We start from the raw sequence: 19,308 nt of genomic DNA, 5'->3' as shown, positions 1-19,308 counted from the left end.
TCTCCTAAAAAATAATGTCAAAAATTAAGGGGTGTCTTATACACGGATACATCTCTCCCCTCCCCCCATTTTCATAAATCTGAGTCCCCAAAAATAGGGGGCAGCTTAAACACTGGGGCGTCTTAAAGATGGAAAATTACGGTATCTTGTTGTCTTTCAATCTCTGGGAAAGGAGCATCCTTGCAGCAGAGTCCATGCCACAATAGCCAATAAAGTACGGCAATACTCTTCGCTGCTTCTATGAATATCAGATAATTGGTGAACTAGATTACTACATGAGTAGGTGCTGCCATGAAAACCATCTTGTTAAGAGAGATTTAGCTTTGTCATCAGTAAAGCTAAACAATATTCTTAAAAGCCATTCTTTTTAGAAGCAATTAGCGAAAGCCGTTTCCATCTTTAAAATTGCAGATTATTTTCTTCTACACACAGAATTTAGATTCATAACTCAGAATGCTGATCCATTAGGAGCTACATATAAAACCTCTATGGATAATGAAAATAATATATGTTAATGTACTCTTTGGCCTCATCATAGGAGAGATTTTTAAAATGAGTGTTTCAGAACTGACCATTAATCAAATGGAAACCGAGAGGCAATTTTCTAGTGTACATATTCTTGGTACAGATGAATAACGACAATGGCATTTGACAAATTAACAGCCGGAGCATACTAAAGCCAGCTGTATTATAGCAGATGGATTTTGTCTTTGCATATTAAGCCTCACTAAATTGGGGAATTCACCTAAAATAAAGAAATCCTTTTTCACTTATGAACTTGTATTGTCTAAATATGATATTACTGTATAAGCATACCCTTTGTCAGGAATGGGTTAGCTGTGGTCACTCCAGATGTTGCCAGACTCCAGCTCCCATCAGCCCTAGACAGCATAATTTATGGGAACTTTGGTCCAACATCTGGAGGGCCAAAGGCTACCCATCCTGGCCGTTGTTCAAAACTTCAAAACTTTCATTGATACCATAGCAAACAGAAATGGAAAAATCCTTCTAATTTCAGATTATGCTCACAGTTTCTGAGTATAAATGCAGCCAAATTAGGGAAGCATTTGTCAAGCATAACAGCAGAGAAATGTCTAATCCTTTGCAATGAGGAGAAAGGGTTTAGGTACAGTTCCAAGGAAAACATACCTGAGTCACCCCACAGTTTCTTTCCAAAGAACTGATTATTGCTAATAAGATAAAAATCTTGTGCTTATTAACAAAGGAAATACACTATAACTAATTTTCCTTTTAAAACCTCTTTAACGAGTCTTTTAGCCAGCTTTGCTACATGACCTCAGCCAGCACTGTTTGGAACACTATCATCCTAGTCATTTACAGTACATTTTAAAGCTGTTTTCCAGTGAGGCATCATGGGCAACAACTCACATTGTCTCTGACCACTGGCCATGCTGGTTAGTGCTGATGAGAAAAGCCCATTGACATCTAGAGGTCATTATGTTGGGTACCCTAAGATACAGTATCTTATCCCCATCAGACAGAGCTAACTTGGAGTCTGGGCTTCCCTTCATAATTACTGACCATAATTAATAGCCATCTTACATAGGGAACTGTCAGGGAACTGCCATCGGCTCAGGGGGAAAGGCGGATGGATTACAGAGAGCCCCCAAAGATTGTGGGAAGCAGCACTTCCTCAGCGGAGGAAGGAAGCCATGCCTCTAGTGGGGAGGAGATGCAGGGCTCGGAGGAGGCAAGGCGGTGCCAGGACACCTTGCCTGAGCAAAGCGGGGAGGAGGGAGGCCCCCCTTTACCCAAGCCTTCCTTGCGCAGTAGGCTTTTGCGCAGAAAGGGGAGGCGTAGACTGGGGGTGAAGAGACTGCTCTGCTGGGGAAGGTTTAAGGACCACCCACTCTCAGATTCTGCTAGTGAATGAGCAAGACATGGAATAGAGGCGCTCTGCATTGTAAAGCTTTAGAACAGACCAGGGAGGCATCTTGCCTGATTGCTCTCGAGCAACCACCCGATAGCCATAACAAGAGCCCTTCCTCCAATTCCACCTAATTTAATACTATGATGAAAGGTGGATTTGCTAACACCTCAGGGAAAGCCTTCTTAAACAAAACTGTATTCCATAGCCACGTGAAGTGTGAAAATAAAAGACATACTGCTTTTGCTCTTTGTCTTATTTAGTTAATGGTTTTTTTGCTGCAAATGTACCTTCTGATCATACACGTGCCCTGTTTCAGAGAAAGTTTTCCTTTTTTACTGCCTGCCCTGAACTGCAGCTCCCCTGTGCTATGTTGCGAGTTGTTTCCATTAATGTATATGCATGTATGAAATGGGGCTCAGTTGCTGTATATCAGGAGTTTCCAAACGGTGGTCTGTGGACCACTTCATACAGGTGGTCTACAGCACATCTGTGAAGATCCTTTACAATCTGACTTCAGTGACTTTCAGGTTGTAGTACAATAAAATATAAGAAATCAAAGAAGCAATAGAAATACATTTAAAAGTCATACAGCGTCTAGCCCCAGCACATTACAATTGCTACAACAGGCAGAAAAAAGGTTGATCCACCAAAATCCTCAGCAATGTCAATAATAATAATAATAATAATAATAATAATAATAATAATAATAATAATTTATTATTTATACTCCACCCATCTGGCTGGGTTTCCCCATGTTCATGTAGTTCATGTGGGGGAGGTTTGGGAACTGCTGAAGAATATTATAAGATGGTACTGTGCAAACTAAATTGAGCATCTTTATTATTGGAAAAGTAAGTGAACAAAAATGTAGAAGACATCTCTAGTTATGTCTGCCCATGTTGAAAGTATTTTTATATTGATACATAGAGTATTAGAGACTAGAGTTTGTTTAGTTTCGGCACAGATTGCAGAATGATAGTTCCCCACTTATTTACTTTTGCCAAAAATTCAGCAAGGCATGCAGGGAATTTAGGCTGTTCTCGATTTAGGAAATTCAGGTATTGTATCATTTTAAGCAGCACGGTCTGAAGCATGCACCAGTCTTTATGATAGACAAGTTTGGGCTCACTGTAAAAACAGCCATTAAGCAGATAGAATAACTGAGATTCCACTTTAAATGAAGCCCCATAGCATCATAACAGAACACTATTTCCAGTGGAGCTTCATATAATATAAGAAAATTCAATGAATAGACCATGTTGTAATTAGACGGAAGCAAAATGTATATTTGATTTTGAGGGTAATGATATGCAATGAGGTGTATTCATAAGCAAGCTAAGTAAATTCATTGCTGCAGAAAACAGGTGCAGTGGGGTTCTAAATCCATAAAGTATTAATGGATAATTTAGTGTGATTACACAAATTATAATGGTTGGTTAGACTCCTATCAGAAGGCATTGCTTTCTCGCATATGAAATAACTTGTTCCCACAAAATAACCCAAATTCCTGAACCTGCTATATTTGCATAAATCAGCATGTTTTTCAGGCATTTTCCCAGGGATGGGATAACTGCTTTTAAGCTGATTTATCACTGTTGTTTTGTCTGCCAGGGTGAGGTAGTTATGACATTAAGTTGTTGTTTTATATTGTTTCGTTTTCACTTTTTGTACGCCTTGAATCTTTTCTAGAAACAGGCATTTAAGAAATTAGGTGGTGTTGTTTTTCAAAAAAGCAAAATTTGCATTTAGTTGGCCAAGTTAGAAACGTCAGAAAGCTGAAGCTTTGCAGTGGAAATGCTGACACAAGGGATTGTCAGCTGCTTCTATATTGCTGAATGCAAGCCAACAATAGTTCAGGGTTAATGCCAGTTCGCAAAGATTGGAATCACAAGTTGGAGCTTACTGGCCTCTTGCCATAATATTTCTCTAGTTCTTGTTTCTTGCAAAGCAGAGGGGAAAGCATTAGCACTGCATGCATTGCTCTTATTAAAATGCACACAGTATACAAATGCACAGAGTATACAGTAACGTGCTTCAAAAAAGACTAGACTAACCTCTGGGAACCTTAGGTTTTAGTTTTAAAGCTTATGTAAACATTACTGCCTTCCTGATGTTCTCCTACTAAGCATGGTTGGTTGCCCAGTAGCAAGGCCCTTGTGAATTTCCATGGCTGCATTCTAGATAGTGCAGTTTTCAGAAAAGATCACAGCCAGTTAGCCAGCAACTGCGAAGAGACCAGTGCTTAGACTTACAACCTCTCCTGTGTACATTTGCTTGGAAATGAGTCCTGCTGGGTTCAGTTAGACTAGCTCCTAAATAAGTGTGCTTAGGGTCGCCTTAGAAACTAAAATAATATTTCTTTGGAACATATAGAATTTCAAACAATATTTTGACTTCTAAAGACTCTAGTTCGATGCACAGTTTATAGTTGCCTTTAGTGTTTATCTTTAAGCATTGTATTAGTAGTGAGATGCCTGGGTTAGCTAGCTAAAAGGTTTAGTTTAGTACATACTTTTTTTAATAAAAAAATTGTTATGTAAATTATTTATTTGTTATGTAAATTATTCATGCTTATGCCTGAATCACTTGTAAATCCCACTTTGTCAAAGGCAAAAAGTTTTTCACATTGCTATTAATTGCTGGGTTTTTGTCCCCCCCCCCCCCACTTCTTCCCACTGTTTGGTATGTTGTCGCACTATGGTGAAAATTCAGTGCTGAACAACAAGGATTGTGACAAAGTCTGTGGTTAAGATGCATTGTTAAGAGCTTTGCTATTTTATCATGTTTCCAATTGCCTACTTTTGATTGCTACAAGCCTGGATTGTGATCCCCACAGATGTAAGTGAAAAAGCGTGGATAAATATCAGTAAATGTCAAGGCGGGATTTGGGAGGACAGGAATAACACTAGGTATCAGCGAAGTTAACTCTTTATTCAAAGAAACAAAACAGCTCAGGCCTAGTGAGCACAGCAACTCTTCCCAGCAGGTCTTGCCCAAAGGAGTTCCCTGCCTTCCCACAGCTCCCTAAGTCTCCTCCTCCCTGGGTTCTTCCCAAGCAACCTGAGATTTCTTTACCTCATCTGTCTTTGCTGCGCCCTCTTCCCACCTCTGCAGGTTCTGGGAGACCAGAGGGGAGAGGAGCTGGTCACAGCAGGAAGGAGAGACTCCATGGCTTCTTCAGCAGCCTGCCTCATCTCTGTCCCTTGATCCCCCCCTCCTCTCCAACTTCCGCTGCTGCCTCTGGTTCTGGATTGCTCTCTGTCGCAATTTCTTCCCGCTCACTAAACCCTGTTACCCCTTCATCTTTCAACACCTCCTCCTCCCAATCTGCTCCCTCTTCTCCCTCTGACCACTCTTGTTGTCCGACCCCCAATCCCCTGGCTCTGAGCCTTCTTCTCTTGGGGGTTCCCCAGCTGGTGCCTCCCAACACTCCTTTGCATCCAGCATGATAGTATATCTACTAATAGTGTTTAAAATTCATGTACCGTGTTTTTCTCTCCATAAGATGTACTTTTTTCCTCCTAAAAAGTAAGGGGAAATGTCTGTGCGTCTTATGGGGCGAATGTGTGGTCGATCACTGGCTCCCTTTCCAGCCCCTTGCCCAGGCCTCCATTGTTGAATGTTCTGGAGACGGAGGCCGTTGGTTTCCCCAGTGACATGTGACTGGCTGATTAGATTATCTGTCTGGAAACTGTAGAAACAGCTCCCTTTTCTTTCCTAAAGAAGCTGCAGAACTGTAAGTTGAACCCCATAAAAACAGGATTTTTCCCTTTGCAAAGTTAGCTGCACAACTTTGAGCTGATCCTCAAAAAAGGGGGGCTTTTCTCCTTTGCAAAAGAAGCTGCACAACTGTGAGCTGATCCTCAAAAAACCGGAGCTTTCCCCCTTTCCTCCTCTAAAAACTAGGTGCGTCTTATTGTCAGGTGCATCTTATGGCATGAAAAATATGGTAATTGATGTAATGCTAAGCTATAATTTGGCATTACTAGAACAAGCCACTGTGATCCTCCCTCTTCCTTCTTTCTCTTCCAGTGTAGCGTGAGAAGGGGCTTGGAAGCTTTTGCTTCTGTTCTGCAGCCTAGCATGTTGTCCAAGTTCAGACAAACTGTGTACAGTGGTACCTCGGGTTACGAACTTAATTCGTTCCGGAGGTCCATTCTTAATCTGAAACCATTCTTAACCAGACTGGTGACTGGGAGTGGCCACCGAGACCATATAACACCAGTCCTGAAAGATCTTCATTGGCTCCCAGTACGTTTCCGAGCACAATTCAAAGTTGGTGCTGACTGTTAAAGCCCTAAACGGCCTCGGTCCTGTATAGCTGAAGGAGCGTCTCCACCCCCATCGTCCAGCCCGGACACTGAGGTCCAGCGCCGAGGGCCTTCTGGCGGTTCCCTCACTGCGAGAAGTGAGGTTACAGGGAACCAGGCAGAGGGCCTTCTCAGTAGTGGCGCCTGCCTTGTGGAACGCCCTCCCAGCGGATGTCAAGGCAATAAGCAACTATTTTACTTTTAAAAGACAACTGAAGGCAGCCCTGTTTAGGGAAGTTTTAAATGTTTGATGCTGTACTGTTTTTAATATTCAGTTGGAAGCCGCCCAGAGTGGCTGGGGAAACTCAGCCAGATGGGCGGGGTACAAATAATAAATTATTATTATATATTATATTATATAACCTGACGCATACTATCGCTAATGGGGCCTGCTGCCGCTGTGCTGCTGGCACGCAATTTCCATTCTCATCCTGGGGCAAAGTTCTCAACCAGAGGTACTACTTCTGGGTTAGCGGAGTTTGTAACCTGAAGCGTTTGTAACCTGGGGTACCACTGTATAGTGTAATCTGGTTCGCACATAACACTATGTAAACCCTTTGCACAAACAAGTAAACATGCAGATTCCTAGAGCAAAAGTCATGGCTGCAGTGCCCGGTGCAGCTGCGCTGCCCATGATTTGGCTTAGCATTACATGCAAACTGGGTCACCGTTAGTTTGGATGAAAATTTTAATTCAACACAGATTTTGCATCGCTGGTGTGGTGTGACATGTGCATGCATCCATTGAAAAGATTTTTTCAGTTTCCGTTGACAAATATAGAGTACTTTTAAGGTATTCCATTTCAAGCAGCAGCATAGCAGCCTTCACAGGATTCTGCCTCTGAGGGAGAGCTCTTCCATTATTGCCTTCAAAATACGTTTGCTTTTAGTACTGTACCTATCGATCAGTAAAGTACTTTGAATCCATCTGTCAAGCTAATATGGCACAAAGTGTAAAAGAGCACTCATCTTGCATTATGTTATCAGAGCTGTTCCACAAAAAAATTATCTTCTTTTAGAAGCACTGCTGTCCTGTTTACTGAATTTTGCTAGAGGTACAGTGGTACCTCGGGTTACATATGCTTCAGGTTACATACGCTTCAGGTTACACACTCCACTAAGCCAGAAATAGTGCTTCAGGTTAAGAAGTTTGCTTCAGGATGAGAACAGAAATTGTGCAGTGGTGGTGCAGCAGCAGCAGGAGGCCCCATTAGCTAAAGTGGTGCTTCAGGTTAAGAACAGTTTCAGGTTAAGAACGGACCTCCGGAACGAATTAAGTACTTAACCTGAGGTACCACTGTATTTGCAATTGGCTGGGTATTTAGAACTGGTGCTAGTTGTCCTTGTCAGCAGTGACCTATGGAAGCAAAATTCAGGCACACTATCATCTTAAATAGCACTGTCTGAAGCAGGCATTAGGGTTTATGATAAACAAGTTTGGGCTCATTGTAGAATTAAGCCATTAAGCAGATAAAATAATTAAGATTCCACTTTAAACGAAATTCCCATAGGTTATTATCAAAACAGGATTTTGTGGAGCTGTGTCTCTAACTGAACCACACCTGACATCACATGATATTGGGGTGGGGCAAATGGACATGGTTTCGGAAAAATGGTCTCTCAGGCCAGATGCAGAGGCCTGGTGTGCTCTGTTTAGCGTGAAAGCAGGAGAACCCCACTCTTAATTTAAACCATAGTTTAAACTTTCAATGAGAATTTTGGTCTGACATGACAATCCTTGGTTTGGTCATAATATATTGCTTCCAAAACCTGAAACCTCCCTAATTTCTTCTTGATATCATAATATTTATTAGGCCTTTCTACAATCCCTGCATTGTTAGGAACACAAAATGTTCTTGCCATTTGCTTCCTGCTCCTTGCCAATATAGAGATGCAGATTGAGAGCCTTATGTTTCTTTCCGTCGGCTTTAATCACTTAAAAAAACACCAACTTAAATATCCACAGCCTGATTGCAAAACCAATCAAATTATCTCCCTTGCAGGCTTCAAGAGAATTCTAGGGTATTTGGCTAGAGGAAGTACCAGGAGAATTAGCCCTGAAAAGAAATAAATCTTGTACACTAATGGCTCCTTATTTTTGAACTAATGAGAAATTTAGAGGGATTAAACTTCCATCTGTGATACAGTGCAAGAAAGAAGTATGGATGAATTAAGGTTCAGGCACACAAATAATGAGTCATTCTGATTTTAGGTTCCAGTTGCAAGAGGTTGGGGAAGATGGAAAATAACCTCTTAATTTAACAATGGATAGGAGAGTAGGGGCAACATAGGGGCTGAAACATTGACCTGTAAGTCAACAAAACCTTGGTTCATATCTCAGTGCTTTGCAGCCTGGCTATTGTTGTGTGCAATGGGGAAAGCAGGCCTGTGCAAAGTGCATGTTACTCTTCTAGTATAACAGGGGTGTCCAGCTTACAAGAGACTGTGATCTACTCCCACTTTAAAAAAACTGGCAGTGATCTACCCATTGGATTGACAAAAAGTTGTTGAGCTTTTGGACACCCCACGACTGACCAGTACATCGTGATTGACCTGTTGAACATCCCTGTAGTGCAACATCTGTGTGACTTTTTGAATCAAATAGTTTGAGGGAGGTGGTGTCACCACCCTTTGCTAAGGGCAGTGTGTGTGTGTGTGTGTGTGTGTGTGTGTGTGTGTGTGGCCTGGTTCACATATCACACAAAATCATTGTTTTAAAACCAGCTATTGTTTAATGTGAATGAGCAGTGTGCTGGTGCATGCTGCTCCAAAAGTTTTTGGGATGCTCCTCCCCTGCTCCTGCTGAAAGCCAGAGTCTGGCTGGACATGTCATCCAAAACCAGGCTCATGGTTTGTTTCCTCCAAACAAACGACAAGTGGTAACGAAGGTTTGTTCTTGACTTACCATTTATGGAAACAAACCACAACCAGACTTCATACACAGCATTACAGATAGAGTAAATTTTGACCAGTGTGCACCATCACAAGTGTGATGGAGAAAGCAAGAGGTGAGCTGAATAAAAACACCTTGGTGGTACAGGACATCTCTCTGATGATCTGATATTATTATTATTATTATTATTATTATTATTATTATTATTATTATTATTATGGCATCTGAGGGCAGCCCTGTTTAGGGAAGCTTTTAATCTTTGATGAATCATTGTATTCTAATATTCTGCTGGAAGCTGCCCAGAGTGGCTGGGGAAACCCAGCGAGATGGGTGGGGTATAAATAAATTATTAGTAGTAGTAGTAGTAGTAGTAGTAGTAGTAGTAGTAGTAGTTAGTCTGATGGCCTTGTAGGAATGCTTTAAGCGAGACTCTACACATAAATTTATACGTACAGCAAATTCACAAATGAGCCATATTATGACGACAGGTCAAGTCTCCAGTTTTCCCTCCTCCAAAAGAAGCCAAACTCAACAGCACTGCCCCTAGAACTTCTTAATAACTTATTAATAAAGTGCTGAGCAAAGAACAGTATGCTTTAAAAATAGGGATTTCTATGTATTTTTGCAACAACTGAGATGTTAGGAGGAAGGTACCAGAGGAGACACAGGGAGCTACTGTGGGCAGAGGGAAATAGCTGTTGTGTCTCCGAGCAGTTAGGCCACGCTGCTCGTATGATGTTTCCAAACTATCAATTGCAAGAAGAACTGAAAAACCTTTTTTTTTTGGTAACATATTGCTCATTTCTATCATTATTACAATAAAAACTGAAGAACTGGAAAGCCTTCTGATGTTGTGAAAAGAAATGTCTCAGAGTTTTGTTCCATATTTTGAGAAAATTGCTTGTCGTTGCACATGGTGCCAGCCTGTAACTATGAGATATTGCCAAGAACATACTCTGCTGTTTTTGGAACCAGCGCCTTTGTTCCTTAAGACAAGCTGTTGCCGGTTCATAACATTCATGATTAAGTTTAGACTACATGCCCATCAGAACACTGAAGCGTGTTTGTTTTACATCTTGCAGATATTTGATAATGAAGCCAAAGATCTTGAGAGAGAAGTCTGCTTTATTGATATTGCCTGCGACGAAATTCCTGAGCGCTATTACAAAGAATCAGAGGTAGGTAAAGGATTTAATGCTCTTGAGCAGTGTAGATTTGCATTGTGCAGAAAGCCCATTCAGACATCCATACTGCTCTGGGATAAATAGTCTCCACCAACTACAGCTTGGTTATCTCTTCTGATCCTACCAAGTGATAAGAAGAATTTTTCCACCCACCAAGTGCTGATTAAGTACATTTCACTTTCTTTTCCTCCTCCCTTCTCACACCTTTTTCCTTATGTTTGTCATGACTTTTATAATATAAGTCTGCAAGCAGGGATTGTCTTAAATATTAAGCTTAAGCTGCTCCAAGGGCCTTTTTGGCTAAGGAGCTGAGTTAAAATGCTTTACGTAAACATGTGCTGGAATGACTTAGCTGCATACAGTGGTACCTCTGGTTACGTACTTAATTCATTCCAGAGGTCCGTTCTTAACCTGAAACTCTTCTTAATCTGAAGCACCACTTTAGCTAATGGGGCTTCCCGCTGCTGCCACGCCGCCGCCGCGCAATTTCTGTTCTCATCCTGAAGCACAGTTCTTAACCCGAGGTACTATTTCTGGGTTAGCGGAGTCTGTAACCTGAAGCGTATGTAACCTGAAGCGTATGTAACCCAAGGTACCACTGTATTGTTTTGACTTTACTCAATACTTTTCTTGTTGCATGGGAATGACAACTCCAGGGAATTTGCATAGAATTAATATGCCTTCATATTTCTAATAAAACACTATTAAATTGAGTGACAAGATACGATTTTGCAGCATACGAAATCCAATATATCTTGGCAGCAAATAGGCCCTATTTGTCATAGCTCATGGGCAAAGTTATTCAATTATCTACATGAAAATTTACAACATCAATAACATTTATTACACCGCACCAATACATCTTATGCCTAACTGCTATTGTCATTATGGAGTTGACAAAAGGCTAAATCTAAACATTTTATGTTGACTTTCTATACATTAACACAATGGTATTATGCTAAAACCATATATGTGACCTGTTTTAAGGGCTGTAGACCAGAAACAACATGGGTGATAAGCTGAAAAGGCTGCCCTCATCCTCCATCTTTGGCAAAAAGTCTGGAAGGCAATTATTATCATTCCCAGTTGGAGTAGATGACAAGCTACATGAAGACCAAAGCCCCTAGCCTTGATTCTGTCTTGAAGAATACACCTTTATGAAGTGTTTTGAGACAGTCCCTAAAATGTTAACAGTTGGATAGCTAGTATTGGCATACTTTTTGAATATTGAAGCTCTGAAACAGAATCAGAAGCCCGCCCATTTTCCCAGAGGTTGCCTCTCCCGCAGTGGAGGGGGCAAAAAAAACTCTCTCCATTCTTATTTGAGAGTCCCAGTTGGAGTTTGGTCTGAAAGAAGACACCATGCAACTGTGTCTCTTTGGAAATCCCTGGGCCTAAGAGTAAGGAATGCAACAGTGCATCCACAGGGCATTGGGGGGCGGGTCACCTACAGCGGCAAAATGTACTGTGTTGGCCCTGTAAAGCACAGATATTGAATTGGAACCAACTAGAGGGCTGGATACAGAGCTGACCTATCCTTGAAGGACCATTTTGACCTGTGTGGGACCATCCACCTGACATCATGACATCAGGTGACTCAAGCTATGACTGCAAATGAAGAATATTGCTTTGCCATCTTTCCTTGAACACAAGCTAGAGTTGCAAACAAGAAATCTTGAGGGTGGATAAAAATGCTCCCATTTACTGCCAAAGAACTGTTGCAGCACTAAAGTCAGAAACAATCCTGTACCTGCTGCCTTTTAAAGATCAGCCAGAGGCTTATCTTAGATCTTAGTTATTGTTAGGAGAGCTTGCAGCTTTGGTGAGTTAAATCAAAAATATCATTTTGGAGTTCAAAGGCTTTATTCATGCAAGCTTTCTATTGGCAGGATGAAAGAGAATAGCAAACATCTTGTCTCAACATGTTGGGAGAGAAGAAACAAAATGGCTCAGATTTTTACGGGTAGAGTTAACTTAGACAAAACAGTGCCCTCATGTGATTTAAACATGCGTTAACTATACAAATTTAATAAATAAAAATATTAATAGCTAGAAGCTCAAAGTAAGTAAATGTATTTGCTTTTCTCCAATAGTACTTTGGTGCTTAGCACTAACACCTCTTATTTTAGCACTTAAAGCAGAGGGCCCAGATCAGTACTCCAAGCCTCTCTATTTGGCCCTCAGAACTCCTCCTCTGCGGCACATGCTCCTCAGCCACATAACCTCTCCCCAGGCCACACCCCTACCTTACCCTACTATGTACCCTCCTTGAATATTTTTGCATTGTGGGACCACAGCACCAAAATCAAAGAGACCAGAGAGCAGTAGGCATTCATCTCTGCTGTAGAGCTAAGCACCACAGCACTAATATTATATTAGCATATTATTATGAAGGAAAACTTAGTGAATTTTATTTCTATATACTCTACAAATGGACAGTCCACAAAACATCTGCCCCTTAAGTTCAAGGGCACACATAATTTGCAGGCACGGGTCCAGGAGGAAAAAGGCCTCCTTCACTTACTTTCTGGACTATGAACCTTTGAAATAGTAATATATAGAATACCAATGTTCCTGAAATAACAATAGTAATTAGATAGATAGATATAGATAAACACACACACACAGAGAGAGAGAGAGAAGAAAGGGCATTCTGCCCCCACCCCCAGGAAAGTCTTAAGAGACTGATGGTCCAATATTTCATTCTTGAATAAGCCATAAATCAGGCTGTAAAAAAGAAATACCTTTTTTAGGATGTGTCAAAATCAGTGTGTATCTCATTCAATCTAGATTATAAGATATCAGCTAAGCGTGCTCGGCACATGCATGACAAGAGATATTGTCTCATTGCTGCTAATTAGAAGAAATCGTGCAGTAAAATTATATCTCACAGAGATAGGATCCACTTAAAATAAGAGTATCTAATATAAACATTAAATTTTTCCAAAAAAATCTTTTCAAGACTGAAGATAATCAAATAGTAAAATGTTAATCAGAACAGATCTGGAAATAAAGGGTTGTATCCAACTAAGTTCCACTCAGAGCAGATATATTGAAATTAATGGACAGAAGGTAGTCAGGTTCATTCATTCTAATGGGTCTAACATAAGATGCAGCCCAAAGTCAGTGACCAGGATCCAAAAAGCAACTGCTGACTAACCTGCCCTCCACCCCAATCTCATGCAGCCCAAACTATTGAAACTCTCTTCTGTTTAAAAACAGTTTTCTATTTACAGGCAGCCGATGTGGTGCTGTGCTATTAAAGAAAAATAAAATCTTAAGTCTGCTGGAACTCACAGAGGCAGGTTATTTTTAGATGCCTGCTGTTTTATTTGCTTTAGTCTTCAGAGCAAATGTAAATTCACTTTTTAATAAGAGAATCTTTTTTTTAATTAAAAAAAGTTTTGTGCTCTTTCCGCCCCAGCACAGATGCCTGTTCAGAGCAATGGAGCTCACTCATGCTTAACTGTCACAGGGATGCAGCCAGCATCTGTCTGGTTCAGGAAATAATGGTTCCCCTTGCACCATAATAAGACCTCTTTTATCAACTTGCTTTAGAATGTCCCTCTCCTCCCCTCGGTGCTTCTGTCAGCTCTAATTTATGAGGCAACCTCATTTTGACAGAATAATTTTGCTAGCAAATGGCATAAATTGCTCCATGTTTTCAGTACATTGTAACGCCAAGTGCAGAATGCTTTAAAAATAGCACATTCGGTATTGAGGGTTAACAAGGCAGAAGTACTGCTGCCCATGCTTGATTTTCTGTTGGGTCCAAAGAAAAATAGGAAGCCAAATGTAATTATTGTCTTCTTCTTTTTTTAAGGGGCGGGAGAGATTGCGCCAATTTTCAATCATATTTTCAAAAAGATATGTCCTGAAAACACTGAAGAAAATGTTTTGGATTGGCATAATTGTGGATGCAATGAGCACTTATTTGGAAAATATAAAAGTGTAAATAACTATCTGGTACCATCATTGCAGAAGTACCTGCAACATCAAAAGCAAAGATCTGCAATTCCCTATAATAGTCCTGGTAGTCTATATTTTAGGAGGTTGCTTTATGAAAGGCTGATGCCCATTAAAACCATATTTCTAACTTTGCTCTGAACCCAGTGCATATTATCCATATTTAAAAATAGACATTATACATACTTTGGACAACTTGTGCTTATGCTTAACCTATATTTCAGGTTGTGAATAGAGATGAATTTAAATATATGCTATTTTCTAAACCGGGGTCACAATATTATAGGAAATAAAGCTAGAAATTTCCTCCTAAACTAATTCTCCTTCACTGTATGATTATATATTCCTTCAGTTCAGAATCCATACAAGCTCATTTCAATTTAACAACCAAGTTGGTCTTAATAACATTTCTATTCATTAGATTAAGCTCTAGTTGGTTTTTGCTGGGAATGGGGGAATTGTGTGAAGAGCTCTTGTTTTTATTGCCATCTAGAAAATGAATACGCGGGTGGCGCTGTGGGTAAAATCACAGTGTCTAGGACTTGCCGATCGCATGGTCGGCGGTTCGAATCCCCGCGGTGGGGTGAGCTCCCGTCTTTCGGTCCCAGCTCCTGCCCACCTAGCAGTTCAAAAGCACCCTTAAAGTGCAAGTAGATAAATAGGTACCGCTGTATAGCGGGAAGGTAAACGGCGTTCTGTGTGCTGCGCTGGTGCAGGTTCACCAGAGCAGCGATGTCACACTGGCCACGTGACCCGGAAGTGTCTGCGGACGGCGCCGGCTCCCGGCCTCTAGAGTGAGATGAGCGCACAACCCTAGAGTCTGACAAGACTGGCCCGTACGGGCAGGGGTACCTTTACCTTTACTAGAAAATGAATATAGTTCTTCACAGCTCTGTGGTGCTAACGTCACAGTCTCTGAGTCTTGCCAAATTTAACAAGTTTGAGCACTAACTTGAATTTGTTGGTCACTCAGGTGAACAAATTAATTTGAAAATGATTATCAGTAATGGCCATGACCTTTAAAAGTATATGAAGCTTGCTGTTAATAGCAGCAGTAGTTGTTGTTACCGTATTGGACCAAATATAAGCCGTACCCAAATATAAGCCACTCCCTTAAAATTCTGCAGGCACTCATACCCGTTCTGTTTTACCATATGTCTGTTTCAGCAGCGATATTATAAAAGCCAATTTTTGTAAGGTTACAAATTTAGGCCGCACTTTAACTTTTCACGGTCAGAATTTGGAAGAAAAAGTGAGGCTTATATTCAGGCCAATATGGTATTTATATTTAGTATAACTCCTTACAAGCTAGTTTAAAAAAATAAAAAGCAATAAAAACATTTATATGATGAATAAAAACCATTAAACCATCACATTGATAACATAGAGCAGCATGGCTAAAGCGTCCTCTTAAAATCATGCCAACACATCCAGTTTAATAACAATTATTAATAATAATCTGGTCCTACACAAAGCTAAAAACCATTATGTGATGGGAACTAAACACTAAACATGTAGATTTTGGTATATGTTCGATATATGAAGAATAACATAACCTCGATCTCATTTCTGGGGTTGCATTGAAACCACAGCAGTGTGGGAAACGGACATTTAACATCATTTTTTTCCTCTCTGGGTGGATCTGTTTTCTGCTTGCCAACTTCCTCTTTCCATGCCCCTTACTTCTGTTTTCTTTCTTATTCCTTTTGCGGCAGTTGTATGTACTTCTGGCAATGGAGCAGCTGTGGTTTGTTTGTTTTTTTACTGTTAAACTCTCTGCTTTCTGCATAAACTGAAATCTGAGGCATAACAGCAATACAGAATCAATAAATCACACATCTTGGGTGGGGCATATTATTATTATTATTACTATTACTATTATTACTATTATTATTATTATTATTATTATTATTATTATTATTATTATTAGCTTCACACATAAGTGCTACATTACCTGCACAGATGCACAGTGGAATGGACTCCTTTGGAAGGTGGTGGACTCTCCTTCATTGGAGATTTTTAAGCAGAGATTGGATGGCCATTTAAGATGGGTGCTTTAGTTGAGATTCCTGCATTGCAGGAGGTTGGGCTAGAGGACCCCTGAGGTCCCTTCAAACTCTACAATTCTATGGTTCTGTGAAATGAAGGGGGTGGCAGGGGAGAGGAATTGGCTAATAAGTGTGACATTCCTAGTAGAATGAAAAAGGATTCAACTTCAAACGCACACAGATGTGGACTGCTGAGATCAAATTCAAACTGGGGGAAAAACCAGGTTTTCAGTGAGATCAAGCCGCTACAAGGACAAGCCCTTTATTAAATACATTTAAATGATTAAGGTGTTGCCATGTGCACCAGGTTACAGAAGAGTATGGAACTAGGAGAAGTGCTGCAATCAGGAAAGGTATTAATAAATATAAATTAAATATAAATATAATAAATAAATAAATTCTCCATAAATGGGTCTCCCACTTTATCCAGTATATTATTTGTAGTTTTCCAGCTCCCGAATTCTAGATTTAATCCCAACGTAGGATTAAAGTTGGAAGTCATTCCCACAGACCTCCAGAATTCAACGCTGTGCTTTTCTGATTGTTCCGTCAGTGCAAGCATTTCACCTTACCAGGTAGAACGAGTCCCCCTTCTTCTCCCCCCATGTGCTGTTCTGGGGGATCGTCTCACTTCCCCTAGAGCCAATTTTGCCGGGAGGAGACTGGGAGAAGCCCTATTGGGTAAGTGGAAGTCATTGTTCAGGGCTTCTGCTGATGGGACTCGTTGGGTGTCTACACACAGCCCAAGTATGAATTGGGAGCAAAACCAAAACCTACTCTAACCAAAATCAAATCCATATATGTTAATTATTGAGCCAAACCTGTTGTGAATGTGGTTGGGGTGCCTACTGTACACTGGTACCTTGGTTCTCGAATGGCTTCATTGTCGAACAAATTCGCTCCTGAACAGCACAAACCTGGAAGTAAGTGTTCCAGTTTGTGAACATTTTTCGGAAAGCCAAACATCCGCTTGGGTGCAAGAAGCTTCTGCAGCCAATTGGAAGCCGCGCCTTGGCTTTCGAATGGTTTCGGGAGTCGAACGGACTCCCGTAATGGATTAAGTTCGAGAAACAAGGGACCACTGTACTTAAGGGCGCATATTCGGCAAAGAGCTTCAAGAACTTAATTTCACTTCTTTGGAAGGAAATGTGCAAACCTTAAGTGGTCTTGCACCAGTTAGCAGCTGAGTTGTATATTGGGACATTATAAGAGGAGGTCAAAGTGTGACCAGAGGTGGTACAGGGCACTTCTTGTATATCTCAGGTCACAGGAAACTAATGCAACTTATTTCCTGATGCATTGGCTTGGCTTACATTACTGCAGCTGAAGCTGGTTACTTGTGACTAGCAGGACAAAGCCCTTTTGAAGTGTGTTACTCTTCTATCCCATTTATCAATAATCTTGTATAATATCCCAGCACAGATACTTTTCCAGCATGGATTCATTATCTCCTAGAGTTCTTTCCTTTCCATTTTGCAGGACCCTAAACACTTCAAATCAGAGAAGACTGGGAGAGGCCTATTAAAAGAAGGCTGGAGAGACACTCAAGAGCCCATCATGTGTTCCTACAAACTGGTGACTGTGAAATTTGAAGTATGGGGACTTCAGACTCGAGTGGAGCAGTTCGTTCACAAGGTGAGTGAAAGACAGTGTCCCAGTCTCTCTTGCCATCCTGTTCTGTACGTGAATATGAACAGAAACAGCAGTGTGTATAAGCTAGGAAGTTGATGTACAGATCTGGTTTCAGTGTTTCCAATTACGAACTCTGTCCATATATTTAGCCAGGGATTTAATGTGTAAAGCATCGCAGATTTTGAAATAGTTTGCATGTCATCAGTTGAAACCAATTTAGTTGCTACAAGATCCTCAAACAGCTTCAAAGGAGAACTCTTTTTTTAAAAAAAGCAGTGCAAACAATTACAAGGCATGAAATAATTTGTCAATTTATTCTAAAGAAAGATAGAGCGCTTCTGTCGCAATAAGGACAATTTCCATGCAAATCTGCACTCTTCTTAATCGTATTACAATCCCATTTATCTCAGTAAGACGTGTGCGGCTATATCTTGATCTACATGACTACACATAATATGAGGTCTATGCATGAGAATCCATTTATAAATAAATCTACCTGTGTATGATGTCCAGAAAAAAGAATGCCAGGAGTCAAAAGGAAATAAGGAGAAAAAAGCAACAACCAAAAGTCAATGTTAACTATGGGTGTGTTTTGTGTGTGTTTGCTACTATCAATAAACCATAATCTGAAGCGATGGTTTTTTGTTGGCCTGTTAACCTTGGTTTGTTTTAACATTGGCTTGATATGTGAACCCAGCATCCTCCCTTAACCATGGTTTGTTTGGCCACCATAGTCTACATGTTCACCAGGCTATGAAAGGATGAGACAAGGGGGACTTGTAAACATGCAGAGCTTTGGAGAAACAAGCCATCATCTCTATGACAGCTTGTGGTTAACCTGTGGTTTGTTGGACAATCAGTTATCATCACCATGATGCTGTGATCATACAGCATTGTGATGGATACAGCCAGCAAGGTGAAATGAGCAGAACGTTAGGCCGGGATCAGGGAGATCCAAGTGCAAATTCCTATTCAGCCGTTAAATTTACTAAGTGGCCTTGGGCAAGCCATTATCTCTTTGCATGCTGTCGTGAACATGAACTAGGATAACCCCACCCTGAGTTCCTCGGGGAAAGCAGGATACAAATGCAGTTGCTATCCCCCCCCCCCCGCCATGTTAATATTGTGAAGCATGAATGTAAATAATTCTCAGGCTTCTTTTTATCCACTGCGATCGGGAGCTCTAGTTCCTAGCATCTGGATTCTTATGTAATAAAATTCAGGCTGCATGTGCTGGAAGTGCAGACAGGCAGAAAGTCCCTGCCAAGCCTAATCATCGCCAGATGCTGTATGCTCTGCAGTTCCACAGCTGAGATGGGCATAGTGAGCACAATGCGAGTGGGAAGTCAGTCCCAGTCCAGCCCAGTTGCCAGTGGCATCAACAT

General features: G+C 40.8%; 1 protein-coding gene across 2 annotated transcripts in view; it reads left to right on the top strand.

The window, feature by feature from the left end:
• PITPNC1 (phosphatidylinositol transfer protein cytoplasmic 1) overlaps positions 1-19,308 on the top strand; it is a 124,591-nt gene that overhangs the window by 90,437 nt on the left and 14,846 nt on the right. For both annotated transcript variants that reach the window (XM_053375339.1, XM_053375340.1), the window contains 2 exons: positions 10,176-10,271; positions 17,771-17,926. In XM_053375339.1, the coding sequence (XP_053231314.1) occupies positions 10,176-10,271; positions 17,771-17,926 (252 nt within the window). The remainder of the gene's footprint in view (positions 1-10,175; positions 10,272-17,770; positions 17,927-19,308) is intronic.

The sequence above is a fragment of the Podarcis raffonei genome, chromosome 2 (assembly GCF_027172205.1).
Source record: "Podarcis raffonei isolate rPodRaf1 chromosome 2, rPodRaf1.pri, whole genome shotgun sequence".
In the NCBI taxonomy this organism is placed as follows: Eukaryota; Metazoa; Chordata; class Lepidosauria; order Squamata; family Lacertidae; genus Podarcis; species Podarcis raffonei.
The sequence above is the reverse complement of the archived record's forward strand: the minus strand, read 5'-3'. Positions and strand labels throughout refer to the sequence as shown.